At 38.5% G+C, this 15,663-nt stretch overlaps 1 protein-coding gene across 2 annotated transcripts in view; it reads left to right on the top strand.

The window, feature by feature from the left end:
- The window catches only part of LOC126100487 (fatty acyl-CoA reductase 1-like), a 253,551-nt gene that overhangs the window by 226,944 nt on the left and 10,944 nt on the right, over positions 1-15,663 (top strand). Inside the window, exons 8-9 of one of the 2 annotated variants that reach the window (XM_049911094.1) lie at positions 3,668-3,925; positions 9,045-9,208. In XM_049911094.1, the coding sequence (XP_049767051.1) occupies positions 3,668-3,925; positions 9,045-9,208 (422 nt within the window). Of the gene's footprint in view, positions 1-3,667; positions 3,926-9,044; positions 9,594-15,663 lie in introns of those variants that run through there. The other variant, XM_049911093.1, reaches the window with a different exon arrangement.

The raw sequence follows: 15,663 nt of genomic DNA on the forward strand, positions 1-15,663 counted from the left end.
AAGCATTACAGGTACTTCCCACCACACAACGTCAAATAGCACGAGGGAAAAGTGATACTAAATCCTTACATATTTTGTCTGTGCGTAGCATTGTTAAGGTATGCCTACCTCGAGGATTAAACTCACTATTCGGCATATATACACAAAATAGGTCGTTACTCATTGCGGAGTGTTATTTGCACAGATTTAGTGGTCTTCTGCCTAGCGACTGTATTCATGTGCTCTATTCTCTCAACTAATTCATACAACCTCTGTGTGAGATTTATGTTTGTGGTGACAGAGGATTTATCGCACCACCTGCTACCTATTCTATTGAGCACTGATTATGTTTCATGTATCTTAATTTACTTGTTAACACACACTGGTAAAGCAAATATCGATATAATTTCAGACTGCTATATCGAAAAACCACATAAAATCATTGTTTGTAAGGAAAAAACAACAGACGCATTTAAAACGAGACGAGGAATATTTCTTTGTTCTGATCGTAGCAATAAATTCAATATATCTACCGAAACACCTGAGAAAACACACATGTGACACTTACATTGGAGCGACTTTATCTCCAATCACTATAATATTGCTACAATTACTACCATGTCTCCCCATAATTTTGATCAAATAGTGTACCTTCATTGATGGTTCAGTGGCGAAATTTGTTTAAACACAAAAATATTAGTATCAGCTGTGCAGTTGGTTGCCCTTCAAAGGCAAAGAGAACATAAGGTAAAATGTAAACTGTTCAACATCTTGCTCTTCTCCAAAGGACTGCAACACCAGTACGCTGCAGCGACTTACAGGAAAAGATGCAGAGGACTGGGGATCATTACCACAATGATGCAGCTATACACATCATTAGTTATTTCAGTATAGAACAGGTGATGTAAAGAACAGCTAATGTACTAGTCCGAACATTATTAACAATCCATTTCTGGAAAAATCTACAGTTATAAAATTCTTGTAGTTTAATACTGCTTATGTACGATATGATGTTCACTGAGTGCATTTTAATATTTGTGGATAGCTCACACACCTTATCATGCATGAATTGCACAGTTGCCAGACACACACACACACACACACACACACACACACACACACACGACAAAAGCCTTCCATCAACGTATGACCGCCCCAGAAAGGTGCCGCTGTTGCTAGACACACTCTTGACAGAACCATTATATACAGTCTCTAGTCGACTCAGGAGGTGACCAAGGTGATGGTAGGCCATCAGATACGAAGTGACAGATTACGGTCGTGAGAGTGACAGAATCTCTGGCAGGTGTTAACTTGTCACAAAGAGCTATCTGTCAAATCTGTCATGTTCTGTGGCAGTTCTTGGGTGCTCTGGTACTCCCACTCACACTTTCCAACTGCAGAGGTGTGGGGGCCACTGACTAGTGTAGACGCTGGTCAGCATAAAGAAACCTTTGTAAACTTCCCACCCTACAGTGAACCATAGTGTAAGCATGGATTATGTAGTCAAGGACTCGTTCAACAATGTGTATCTTCTCTTATATTCCTTTCCAAGACAGAACACTGATGTACTGTGTATGAGTATGACATGGCTGTAGAAAAGTTCCTAATTCCCTAGTAATATCATGGTATCTGAACTCTCTTAGGTGAGCTGACAGTATATACACAATTGTTTCATTTAACATACACCTAATTGCAAGGTCCACACATATATAATCAATGTTAAGTAACAATGTGCAACATTATAGTAAGCTGCCAGTTGCTTACATATGTAAATTGTTTGAATGGTGCACTGTGTTACTTGTTAAACATTTATTTACGATCTGAAAAAGAGTAGGTATTTTTTTCGAAAAGTCAGTAAAATTGTAACAATTAGCCCCAGCAGTGTATATAATGGTGGAGGACGACTGTTATATGATAGTGTCCCTGCAGAAATGTCACTGGGCATAATACTCTGCTAAAAATTGCAGAAAATGTAATTACACAAACATCTGAGGCATATGCCAGGTGTGCAGATAAGCAGCACAGAAGTGAGGAGATTTCTGATGGTGTACAGAACATAAATGTCAAGTCATTCTGATGGTTGGACTGTTGCAGGATAATCAGGTTTTTTGGGAAATATGTAATTATGATTGGGCATTGAATAATGACAATTAAAGTGGCACACCATTAATTAGACTAAGTGGACAATATCTTATGAGGGACTATTTATAAAAGTTATGAAGACAAATGAATACTTTGTATGGGACTATGGACCCCTTGTCCCTGGATGACACTGACTGTGAGGACATTGATTGCCTTGAAGGACAACTGTTTGAGCTCATGTTCCAAGTGGACATTGAACCTTTGTGGAGATTTGGCGACACTGTGACTTTGAGCCATGACCTTTAGAAGATATGGCAACAATGCAGCTTGTGCTAATACCTCTACTGTCTCACTGCTCACAATAAGTATCAACCATGCAATTAATCCAGAGTGCTGCTATCCTGTCAACCACAAATCCATTGTGATATGTGTCTTACACACTGAAGGCAGAAATGTGAACAAAGCATGATTTCATATTGTACCTAGCAGAAGACCATACACAGAATACAAGGTAGTTCAACAGTTTCAAGCAAATTGCATTTTAACATAAGAAAGTAAATATGTTGTGTAATTTTTTAAAATTTTACTAAGAACAGTTTCATTTTGAAGGTTACAAATCAATAAAATGGCCACACACAAAAAATATGCAATTTCCAAAATAGACCTACAGATGGATTACAAGCAGACGGGATGATTAACATAAGAAAGTAAATATGTTGTGTAATTTTTTAAATTTTACTAAGAACAGTTTCATTTTGAAGGTTACGAATCAATAAAATGGCCACACACAAAAAATATGCAATTTCCAAAATAGACCTACAGATGGATTAAAGTAGACGGGATGATTTTAGTTCAGCAGAGCATTGGTCACCGCCACCAAATTAGTTATATGTCCTCAAGACCTTTTGAATTTTTTTTTTTTTTGAGTTAGTGTGAGCTTTTAATGCTTAGGTGAACTAGAGCATTATTTCCATTTTTAATTACAATAAAAGCTCCAAAAGTAGCTTTGAGTGATAATTAAGTATATATATTTATTTTTATTTATTATTTTATGAAGATCTTTGAGTTCCCTAAGAGTGTTGAAGTGATAAAGAAGAAATTTTCCTTTTAATTATTTTAGGATACCTGAGAAATACAAGGACATAATGGTTGGCTTGACAGTTTAACTAAGAAAATATGGTCATAGAGCCTGAATGTTAGGGAAGGCCATAGGTGGCGAGCATGAATATGGGCTACAACGGGAGGTTGGAAGGAATTATAAATAACATAAGTAGGTGTTAAAGCTCAAGTCTGGAAATCGAAAGGTTGCGTGATCGAATCTTTGATAGATATTTCAGTCTGTTGTTAACCTAGCTCTTAGCTGTCAATGATTTAAAGGTTTGCATTCAGTAGTAAGCTGTAGATCCTATTTCTCTGGTAGCATAACTGTTGTAGGTTAGGGACACCCAAGTCGCCTAAGTGGAAGCCACTAGAGAGACTTCCACCAGTTTACTGTGATGCCCAGGATTATCGTCATTATCTGTACATGAAACTGTAAATGTGTTTGCCACAGATAAAATTGTATACAGCACGGAATTGTACTCTGATAATTACTTATTTTTTTCAGCTTGGTGAAAGTAAACAATCGTTTGCAATCTGCCAAGATCATGTTGCGGTATTACATGTTACACGAATGGACATTTATCAACAGAAATATTATTTCGCTATATAAATCTATGGCTCCTGAGGATCAAGAAATCTTTTATTTTAATCTTAATGACATTGATCAGTATGAATTTTGTAAAAAGGGAATTATTGGAGCGAAGCGGTACCTTCTGAATGAGAGCCTCGATGATATACCCGGTGATTTGAGATACATGAGAAGGTAATTGTTATATATTAATTTAAAATCTTTTTAGAAATGTCAGAAGATTTTTTATAGTTTTTATTTGCAGGTTATGTGCATTTACTTTCTCTAGAAACGTAAATATTTAAAAACACTCGCATTTATATGCATTTTAATCTGTGTATTTCCTTACGTGAAAGTCAAATGTATTTGTATTTTTGACTGTGGTGAGAGGTGTGTGTGTGTGTGTGTGTGTGTGTGTGTGTGTGTGTGTGTATGTGTGTGTGTGTGTGTGTGTGTGTGTGTGTGTGTGCGTGCGTGTATTTATGAAACATTATATTGTTACCTAGTTGAAATAAGGTGCATTAGATAAACATGTAGTATTTGGTTAACACAACACATAGTTCACTGAAACTCGAATCAATATTTTCGAGTGTGTTAATAACTTTTCTTCGATTATGTACCAAAGACTGATAGAACAAAAGAGTAGAGTACATTCTTGCTTGCCATATCTCATATCAGCAAAGATGATGTAGTTCAAAACATAGGAGACACACGTCCCAACTCTCTGATGCCTCATCAAAACATGTGCGTGTGCATGTGGTGGGTTAGCTATGACCACTGACTCCTGTTGTTACTGCCGCTGAGGCAAGTGCTTTAGAAAATCCTGTCCTTGTTGCAGTTTTTGTTGTTCCTTTTGCTGTTCCTGTTTGTTCTGCTGCAGTGACAGCTGTATGTGTCAAAGGAACTGCAGATCCAAAAAGCCATTGCTGGGTGTAAATGTGTCACAGACTGCACTGTAGGATAAGTTCTTCTCGCCACTTCTATGCCCTCTACCGATACATAAGTGGTAAACTGAAAACAGACCAAGTTGTTCTGATAACCTATACACTTAACGTAATTAAATAGTGAAAACCTCTTCAGTTTGGGAACAAAGCGGCGTCACCGTACACATAACAGTGTGGTGAGATATTAGGCGCTTGATACTGCACAGAAAAATAAGCTACTCGTCTCCCTGCCACCTGAAATGCAGCCAACGTGACACAGCACTTCTCAACCCTATGACTGGCAGTGGTCGCTGTCGTGCAGTATCTGGGAGTCGCTGCTGCTGTAGGGTTATTGAAGTTCATTGTCGATGTAAAAGCCAATTTTGACATTACTCTTTTTGAATAGGTCGGAAATTTTATTGGAAAGCGTGTCTATATATGGAATGGATGTCTATATATGGTACATGGACCTATACCTGCTATTTTTAATGTAGGTTGCAATGTATATCCAAGTGCATAATACTAAAAAGACTATAAAACTATGTTTCAGCAGGGAAAAAAGAAAATTTGTGACCCATCAGGAAATAAATTTATAATACATCCAAATTGGGTAACAGCTTGATTTAAATTATTTTTAAAACCACACTAGTGGCTCGTTGCTATTTCGAATTTTAGGACAATACTACAGAGACAACCCTCATAATACCTGCTTTACATAAGATAACATAAGATCATATTGCCTAGTGCTATCAATACTCACAGCAACTAAGTTTAAATACGTGCATTAGAAATGTTGCTTTCACTTTCAAGAAAGCTGCTGCATTCTTCTTATAATTAATGTATAGCTGGTGTTAATCTGTTACTGTTATTTGCTGGCTTATATTGGTAATGTTTCGAAGAAAGTACTTGCCAACGTCTGCACATGTTTTTCATTTTTACCATACATTATATCTGGTACCAATCATGTTATACAAAGCCTTTATGGTATTAAACCAGTGGGAATTTCGAATGGTACAAACAGATATTACTAAACCTTAGTATTTCTTTATTTTTTCAAAGCCAATACTGACAGATAACGTCTAGAAAAAGCTAGTTATAAAATGTGAAGTAGCAATGTTGAGAATTTGGAGTGATGAAACTACAAATCTTTCTGAGGTTTCTACATCTCAGCTTCACAGAGGCTGTGTAAGGTATCCACTCAATAAAACATTCAGGTTGCTAGTAGAAGTAAGACTGAAGTAGCCTCGAATTCATAAAACTGTGCCCTATTATAGCCAAATTGGTGACCCATGAAAACAATAATCAATGGTAATCTGACTTCAGGGTGAGAAAAGAGAGTTTACATTAACACAGGAATGGCAAATTATAGGCACAATAGCACACCGAAATCAAGTGAACTTGAAAAAACTTTCTTAAGATACCAGCAGAAATGAATATATTTCAGGAATTCGACCTAAGCCACCTGCTGTGCATTTGGAATCTAAACCACACATAAGAGTCACTTATAAAACACTGAATAAATAAAATTTGTGCAATCACGTAAGACATCTTTCAAAGTTACATAAGCTTCTAGCCCTACCTTATTTAACGTGAAATTCGTTCAAAGAATGGGTGATCCTTCATGTCCAGTTTACGAAATGCTACCTTTGATATAAAATATTATACGAATGTAACCTAATAAGTCAGTTATCAGGAAAAGGTTGCGTTTCACAACTCGCGTTCACGTGCTGTACGTACAATAGAAATTATGCCAATGCATTCAAATATTAAACAAATGATCAGGGGATCAGGAATGAAAAGCATTACTTAATATCCATGCAATACAACTAAATAAAAAGTCAAGCGAACAGAGAGCTACTTGATCTGTTAGCAACACACAGACACGTCGAAGAAGTTGAATATGTGATCACGATATAAACGTACAAAAAAAGACGAAAAGCGTTTGATAAGCTTAACTGAGCTAAAAAGTGTGTGAGTTGAGTCTACTCTGCTTCACATCAAATGACAAGTCGGTTTCTATGCCAGGCCTTGTGGCTACTGACAGCATAAGATAAAGAACTGGAAACACCATGCGAACATAATTCCACTCGTGATATGCATAGCTACTTCGTTACCCACATGAGTAAAAATTTAGTCTCGTAATGCAGGTATCTCACGTATTAATATACAAATAACTTTGCAGATAGGCAATGCCTACGAGAAACCTCAGTAACACGAACTATGTCACGAAGGAGCAAACACAGCTATCAGCTCCATGCGACCCAACATGCGTCAGCAGCCCAGCATGGGGACCACCGAAGAACAGGCAGACTCTCCAGAACTCTGACCAGCGTTCCTCACACGGCGGAATGCGATATGGTTGGTACACTGCATTAAAAGCGAAACACGTGACTGACCACAAGCTTCAGATGCAGTACCACCTAACCATATTGTTGGTACAGTATACCAACTTTTCGGTACATCAGATATAATTGACTCTTGAAACAAATTGAGTAAATAATTCAATACGGAAAGTGCGTTTTAACAGCCAATTTTCGATATCACCGCTCATACTACTGGTTTTCCATTGTTCAGTGGAACATGAAGCAATCTGGAGGTGGGTAAAGTGAAAAGTAGCCTCTATCAAACACTTCGCAGTAATTTTGAAGAATATAGATATAGGTGTAGAAAAATATAGATATAGGTGGAGAAAAATAGATGCATCACGTTGAAGGGTAGATCGAAATTGTTACTCCAAGATGATTACTTATTCAAGACAATATCATAGCAATAACGAATTATTTAGCCACAGTTGGCTTAGAAACTCTCGAACACTGGCACAGTGGAATGGATTTTGTTCTGTGGGATTGTTCATTATCTAGAAGTAACGAATAGGTGGAAAATATGGTGGCTTTCTATACATGTACATTTCCTGTTGACTACAATACATGGAATTTTCTGGTGAAAATCCATTTGCTCTGCTGGTTCATAGCCTGCCAGTTGGTGATCATGTGATAATGTCCTAGAGCACAGTCTGATCCACGGATTTTCTGCTAGGTTGCTCGCAGAAACAGGTCCATATTTTTATTTTAAGTATAACATCTCATGTATTGCCCAAGCGTAGAGTATGAGGGGCTTTCGAGGGATGGCTGCCATATTGGTGGTACAGCACAGTTGTTAAGTGCACTGACTGGCATTTTGTCAGCTTGGGTTCAATTCCCACTATTAAGATTTCTTTTCTTTTTTGTCATTTTATTATATTGGTCTCAATGTTGAACTGTTACTCGCAAGGTTTAAGACATCAATTGCAACAGCCATGATCTTTAACATTCCATGCTGAGAGCGGCATGTAGATAAGATACGAAAATTTTATTTATAATTTGAGAGCAGAAGGATATCTCATTTCGTTCTAGAGTTATTTATTTTTACATTTGGTACCCAGATGTGTGCTACGCACCCATGTATGTCACTGTCCACTGCAAATCACATGAACATAGCAATAGTCATATTTTATAAACGGTTCAAGATACTGGAACGTCCGCAGCTCGTGGTCGTGCGGTAGCGTTCTCGCTTCCCACGCCCGGGTTCCCGGGTTCGATTCCCGGCGGGGTTAGGGATTTTTTCTGCCTCATGATGACTGCGTGTTGTGTGATGTCCTTAGGTTAGTTAGGTTTAAGTAGTTCTAAGTTCTAGGGGACTGATGACCATAGATGTTAAGTCCCATAGTGCTCAGAGCCAGCCATACTGGAACGAGGTAGCATTCCTCATATTTTATAAACGGTTCAAGATATTGGAACGAGGTTTTTGCAAACGATAGCTCGCAAAGTGCTACTTACTTTATATGATAAATACCATAAACTTTTTTATTCAGCTAAATATGATAGTAACACGTCCACAGCCGTGAGACGGTGAACAGGACGAGGTGTGTAGATACGACAATAGTGATTAAGCTCTATGAAGTTTTTTGCATAGATTATGAGGGATTTTCGAGTGGCAATTTAAGTACGAGACTCATAGATAAGTGGTCAATAACACTGACAGGAAAATCACTGCCTCTGGTGTGACTTCCATTGCTAGCATTGTTTTGATTTTTCTAAATTTTATTCCATTCCTCATAAAGTTAACGATTAATTACAAATTTCTATCTACTGAAATAGTTCAAATTATGTAAGTTAAATCCATATATTAAATCTCATTAGGAATAAAACTTTTGTAAATGAAATGGCCATAGGCCACCACATATCTGCTCTCACCACTTCACAGGATGGTATGTTAGTATTGTGTCAGTCTTATTGTTGTTATTGTGTTTTTCAGGATATGATACCTGTGTTCTTTTTACCCCCGTAATCATATCTTCATTGTAATTAATGTCTAGCAACTGCGATGTCTGATCAAAATATCACTCTTTCCAGGATGTACCTGTTGCACATTACAGTGCTAACACTTTTCTATGGCCTGCTACTCTGGCTGCTGTACTCGTGGTCATGGCCAGCACTGGAGATGGTTGAAACGGCAATGGAATACTTGACTTCTGCGTTTCATGGATCTCCTTTTATTAGAATACACACAGACGAAGGTCCTGTTACTTCTACTGTGTTGCCAGACGATGTGGTTGATGTGTCACACAGCTGACTCCTCTGTTGCGTTTTATTCAAATAACTAGTTTCAATTTTATGCTAGTAATTGGTTCCAATAAGATTTCCTCATTACCAAAACCTGTAAGAAGGAGAAAATTTGTTCACAAAATCTAGCCTGTGTAAAGAAAACTGTAAACATCCAATTGTTTATTTTTAAGTATATGATATCATTGTTAACAAATACAAGCAACAACAATGTGTTTCTGTCATATTGTTACTGTACCACAGTTTTACTGTGGGTAATAGGACAGCACATACTTCATACGAATACAGTGCTGATAAAAATGCTATGTGGTATGGAATAATGGAACATTTAAGTTTAAAATATAGGTTGAAAACTTTGACATTATGTCAATTGTCTGCTGTTCTGTTACTTTAATTGGAACTTCACTGGTTCCATATTTCTTCGAGTTACCATACGTTACGAGGTATGTGTCTAGGTAATATAGCTTCATTAATCAGGGTGTATACGTGAACAAGGAAAGAAAATCCCGCACTTTTCCTGGATTTTCTGGTTAAAAATACACTTTCTCCCGGGTGTAAATACACTTTTTCCATGTTAAGTGACTGTGTACTCTTCCTCAGCACTATAAAACTCATCAATTCTTTGAATGTTTATGGCTTTATATACCGATGTAGAATGTCCTGGCACTTTAGAAAACGAAACTCAGGGGGAAAAAACATGTTTCGAAAGACCTTTGATGTGCAGCAACATGTACGCTGCATATTTCTGTATTACTAAGTATTAATTTTAATTCCACCAAAAACCGCATGTCACTTTACAAAGCATTAAAATCGAGATTGCGATGCGCTTTTGTAAGCCAGTCATAGCTCATGTCACGTGATCTCGCCAGCTGACGGCACCATAGGACACGTGATGTAGTCAGCCAATAGCAAGATCACTCTTAAGAAGCGTGAACACACAAATAAGAAAAGTTAATGGTTTAAATTAACATACGTAGCATTCCCATATAATATTGGTCTCGAAGATTAATAAGCTGGAAGAGAAGCTAAGCTTCCACATATATTGTTGATCTTTTTTGCGCGTGTTACACTTTAAGATACATCACACAAATGTGCAAGTAAAATTTTTAATAACGACGTAAATGTCTGATCTTCTGGGCTCGAAATTCTTCTAAATGGTCGTCCTCAAATAGTTGATTTTTAAATGAGAGTTAAATGCTTTGTAATTTAAGAAATTCATCATACATTCTCGCACATAGTTCATCTTCTGTACAAGAATGTAACGCTTTTCAAACCACTATTCGCAATATTTTCCTGTGACATGTTAGAAATAGATTCGTTTCAGCAGTTAGAAGAGAGCGCCAGATAACGAGCGTCACCGTGCTTACGCAGCTACGATGACGCAGCAAGATCATATGTTCGTACATATAAAACATTAAAAGATCTTACATTATGTCATAAAAGAGACAAGACATCAGAGGATGCTTCAAGAGCATCGGAATTAGGTGGACCATACTAAAATGCATAATTCGGCTTAAAATGCACATTCATCTCGCCAGATTCGTATGTAAATTTTCTTGGAGTACCAGTACTGTATTATCTCATGTTTGGTTCTTTATTATGGCATAATGCCATACGTGCACTTGAAATGCAGCGAACAGTTGAAACTAGCCAATAGTGTGAAATTAAACGTTTCAAATAAAGCAGAAAAGATTAATGAAAGCCAAATCTCTTAAGCAAACCGACAAAAATAACTTCATTGTTCTGCAAGGCGATTAATTCTTGACTGTCAGGAAGGTGGAAATAAAATCTAAAACTAATAATATGTTTTAGCCTTCCGTAATTATGTGGACGTATTTCAATTCATTTGATAACTCCCGACCGCAAAAATCCGTTATTATAATTTAACGTGAGTGCAATAAACGAAGAGGAAAAATCAAAATCACTGAACTTAAACACGGGTCACGTGGAGACGACCCATCTCCCAACCACAACTCAGACTGCTCTGGACATCAGAGCCAGATTTATTATATTTCCGAACCTGGACAATATTAAGTCGTGGCGCCCAGCCACACTTCTGTAACCAGAAGCGATAGCAGGTACTACTCATACGCAACTACACTGCGCATGCGCAATAACCCGCCCGCAACTGCTCAAACGAATCTAATGTAAACAGTTGTCACGTCACGCTCATCGGAGACTATGACCTGTTGTTTATACCTCTTTGATCGGAGGCAATTTGTTGTTATGAAGTATTGCACAGTCTTCCTAAAGCCTTTGACACACTTTGGTGTTGGCAGACGGTTGTATGAGCACTGTGTTTTGTTGTTGTATACGGTGCATTTCCTTTGCAACTTAAGTTTTACTTCTTTTTTTTCTCTCGTTCATGTTTCGTTGCGGCACTATTACTCTGCAATACTGGGATACAGTAATATCCTTTGTTAGAGTATTGGTTCTTACCAGTCAAAATCACAAAAATTTAACTGAAAACTAAAACAATGAAAAATTCCGGGAATTCTGAACAATTCCCGGGTTTTTCCCGGTTTTCTCCCGGATGAAAAAATTCCCGGGTTTTTCCCGGATCTCCCGTTTGCCCCAGGTCGTATACACCCTGTTAATATGTTAACCGTAATATTTTTCTCAAACTGGGAAAATTTTGAAAAAAATAGAGCAGAAAATTAAACGTAGAGAGGTATATACCCCTGATTTAAAATGCTAAATAAGTTAACTTTGTAGAAAATCAATATTGAGTTTATGTCAGTGTTTAATAACCAAACAGAAAACTGTTGTTGTCCTCCAGTTTTTATTATTTACTACCTGTTTCTACTTTCTTTATCTGTGAGTAGCTTTTTAAACTGATCCATAGTAAAATTAATCAACATCCTGGATTGATTTCTAAATCTGCAGCACACAATTGTCTTGTCTGGTTGTTTATACATCGATACAGCTCATGCAGACGTATTTACAACATTTTAAAACATCTTACACATTCATAGGATTTTACCACTGATTCACACACAAGGTGAAATAAACACTCAGCAACCGTTGACTGTAACCTAACCCACACATAGAAAGAAAACATTGGCACTGGTGGTTTTTCTGATGGGTACAAATAGATTCCAACGTCAAAAATGATAGTAGAATATGCTAATAAAATAGCTAGCCACAGAAGACATTCACAGATATTTGAATTATTCAAGCAATTCTACATCTGCTCGAACAGTCCAGGGATGTACTGCGGGTCCATAGTGTCCAACAGGCACAATATTTCGGCGATCTGACATGCCGCCATCTTCAGGTGCGCTGACGAACTGAGCTCCTGAGGGCGGACGGTTGTCTTAAATCCCCTCCCCTCGCGAGGCGTTCTCTCCGCGGACCGCGCCCACGAGTCACCGGTCATTGAGACGCTGGCGTCGGCGTCTGTGGTGGCGTCTGTGTAATTGCCTTGTCCGCCCTAGTCGCCCGTTAGTTTCCTTCGCTGAGAGTCTTTTTAATTAGACTCAGTGCTGGTTCCCATGCCCTGCTGAGGTTGTAGCCGCAATCTCGCTTGATGGATACGTCCCTGGTACCAATTTCGATGGCCTCTCTAACGACACTGTCCCAGTATTGAGATGTCTGTGCCAGAGCCCTGGTATGTTGGTAGTTCATTTCCTGATTTTCGGACACACGGTGCTCTGCGACCGCCGACTTGTTGGGGTACCCAAGTCGAGTGTGCCTCTGATGTTCTCGGCAACGATTTTCGGTAGTGCACACTGTCTGTCCAATGTAAGTCTTTCCACACTGACACGGACTCTGGTATATGCATGTCTTTCGCAAACCGAGATCGTCTTTGACTCTTCCCAACAACGCTCGCGTTTTATTTGGTGGGAAAAAGACAGTTCCTACTCGGTGTTTGCTCAAAATTCGTCATATTTTCCCCGATAGCGCGCCAGTATACGGCATATAAGCATTGGCTATCTCTTTCTCCTGTGACTTTGTAAGTAGGCTGTTTATGATTTCTTATTGGCAACGTTACGTAGCGCTCTGTACGAAAATCGCTGGCTGTGCTGTGTGCAGTCTGTGGCTAGTTTGCATTGTTGTCTGCCATTGTAGTGTTGGGTAGCGGCAGCTGGATGTGAACAGCGCGTAGCGTTGCGCAGTTGGAGGTGAGCCGCCAGCAGTGGTGGATGTGGGGAGAGAGATGGCGGAGTTTTGAAATTTGTAAGACTGGATGTCAATTATGAATATTAAGGTAAAAACATTGTTTGTTCTCTATTAAAATCTTTCATTTGCTAACTATGCCTATCAGTAATTAGTGCCTTCCGTAGTTTGAATCTGTTATTTAGCTGGCAGTAGTGGCGCTCGCTGTATTGCAGTAGTTCGAGTAACGAAGATTTTTGTGAGGCAAGTGATTTGTGGAAGGTAGAGGTTAATGTTAGTCAGGGCCATTGTTTTGTAGGGATTATTGAAAGTCAGATTGCGTTGCGGTAAAAAATATTGTGTGTCAGTTTAAGCACAGTCTTGTGTAATTGTTCAAAGGGGACGTTTCAACTTCTTCCGTCTCCACACGCTGTACTGTAGAGATGGGGCGGAGAGCGCATCTGATCTGCCATTCGGAGTACCCGTTTTCCCGGAATACAGTTTTGACGTGTTCCAGCTCTTGGGGCAGACTCTCTCTCACATTTATCCATGCATATGAAGACTCAGTACAAATAATGCAGCAAGTAAACAGTCCAGCTCAAAATATCATGAAGGAAGAGGCTCTCTAAACTAAGCACAAACAACGGTGTCAGAGCCGCGACTAGTAGGTGTCTGTGTAGCATCATGTTGCAAAAAGTCTCCAAGTGCAAGCGGGACTGTGTGGCTGTTGGCGACCATCCTATATTGTGGTGACAGAGGACGCTCATAGTACAGAACCACTGGAGGTGTGGCTCAGCAGTGTGCCCACATAGGGTCCGCTGGATCCTGTATGATTCCTACTGGTGCCTTACTGGGACTTGCAAGGGTATGGTATCAATGTATGATACGACAATTTATTTATCTATTTATTGAACCTGTTCTGTCTGGGGCTGTCAGGGGTTTCATATATACAGCACACTCTTTATGTTATAGTTATCTAGCGAATAACAAGTTTTATATGACACATGGCCTTAAAATAAATGTCAATAGTGACAATTACGATGCGCTTTTGTAAGCCAGTCATAGCTCATGTCACGTGATCTCGCCAGCTGATGGCACTATAGGACACGTGATGTAGTCAGCCAATAGCAAGATCACTCTTAAGAAGCGTGAGCACACAAATAAGAAAAGTTACTCGTTTAAATTAACATCCATAGCATTCACATATAATATTGGTCTCGAAGATTAATAAGCTGGAAAAGAAGCTAAGCTTCCACATATATTGTTGATCTTTTTTGCACGTGTTACACTTTAAGGTACGTCACACAAATGTGCAGGTAAAATTTTTATTAACGATGTAAATGTCTGATCTTCTGGGCTCCAAATTCTTCTAAATGGTCGTCCTCAAGTACTTGATTTTTAAATGAGAGTTAAACGCTTTGTGATTTAAGAATAACAATAATAACGACATTAGTAATAATAACAATAATAATGACAACAATGACAATAATGATAATAGCGACTGGTAGAAAAATAATTTGAAGGTGTGCAAAATGAATGTTTTTTTTTTTTTTTTTTTTTTAATATAGTTGTTTCTGGAGGAAGAAAATTTAAGAAGACTGCACGATTTAACAGTACTGGGAAATGAGGAAGACCTGGTGGAAAGAAGGATGTACAAGGGTGACTAGACATTACTGTTTATTTAGTAGAATGTCATTAACTGTCTTCTGAAGATGGAAGTGTTATTCAGTTCTCTAATATAGTGCATGGGGTTATTGTGTGGGTCCTGCTACTGAGCAGGACTTCGATAAAGAAGCTGATCAATAGAGTGGGACTGAAAGTACTCCACTCTGAATATGCCAGACATGCACCTCATTAATACAAATAATGCCTGTGAGTAGAACTCGCCCACTGAGAGTTATGAAGAAACTTAATTGTGTATTTAGACGGTACATCCATCCCCACAATCCAGAATTTCGAGGATTTTGCCTGTTATAGATACCAACAATGGCAAGATATCAAAGAGGCCATACCTTTTGACTGCATTCATGTAGAGACTTACTTTTTTACACTGCCAGGGTACCATTGTCTTTCGTGTGTGAGATCATTGTCAGCTTGATACGTCTACCAGTTCCTGTGACAAAGCGTTCATAACAGTCAGACAGGCAAAGTGACAGCTGAGACAGACAAGAAAGTGATCTTATAAGATTCATTTTTGACCGACTGAGGTATGGAGCTGGGACAAAAGGGGATCGTGAAGACGTGAGACCCACATGTAGCACTCCACATTCGATTTAAAAGGTAGCCAACTGGGAAGACACTGTCGAAATCA

Source organism: Schistocerca cancellata, chromosome 9, assembly GCF_023864275.1.
Source record: "Schistocerca cancellata isolate TAMUIC-IGC-003103 chromosome 9, iqSchCanc2.1, whole genome shotgun sequence".
In the NCBI taxonomy this organism is placed as follows: Eukaryota; Metazoa; Arthropoda; class Insecta; order Orthoptera; family Acrididae; genus Schistocerca; species Schistocerca cancellata.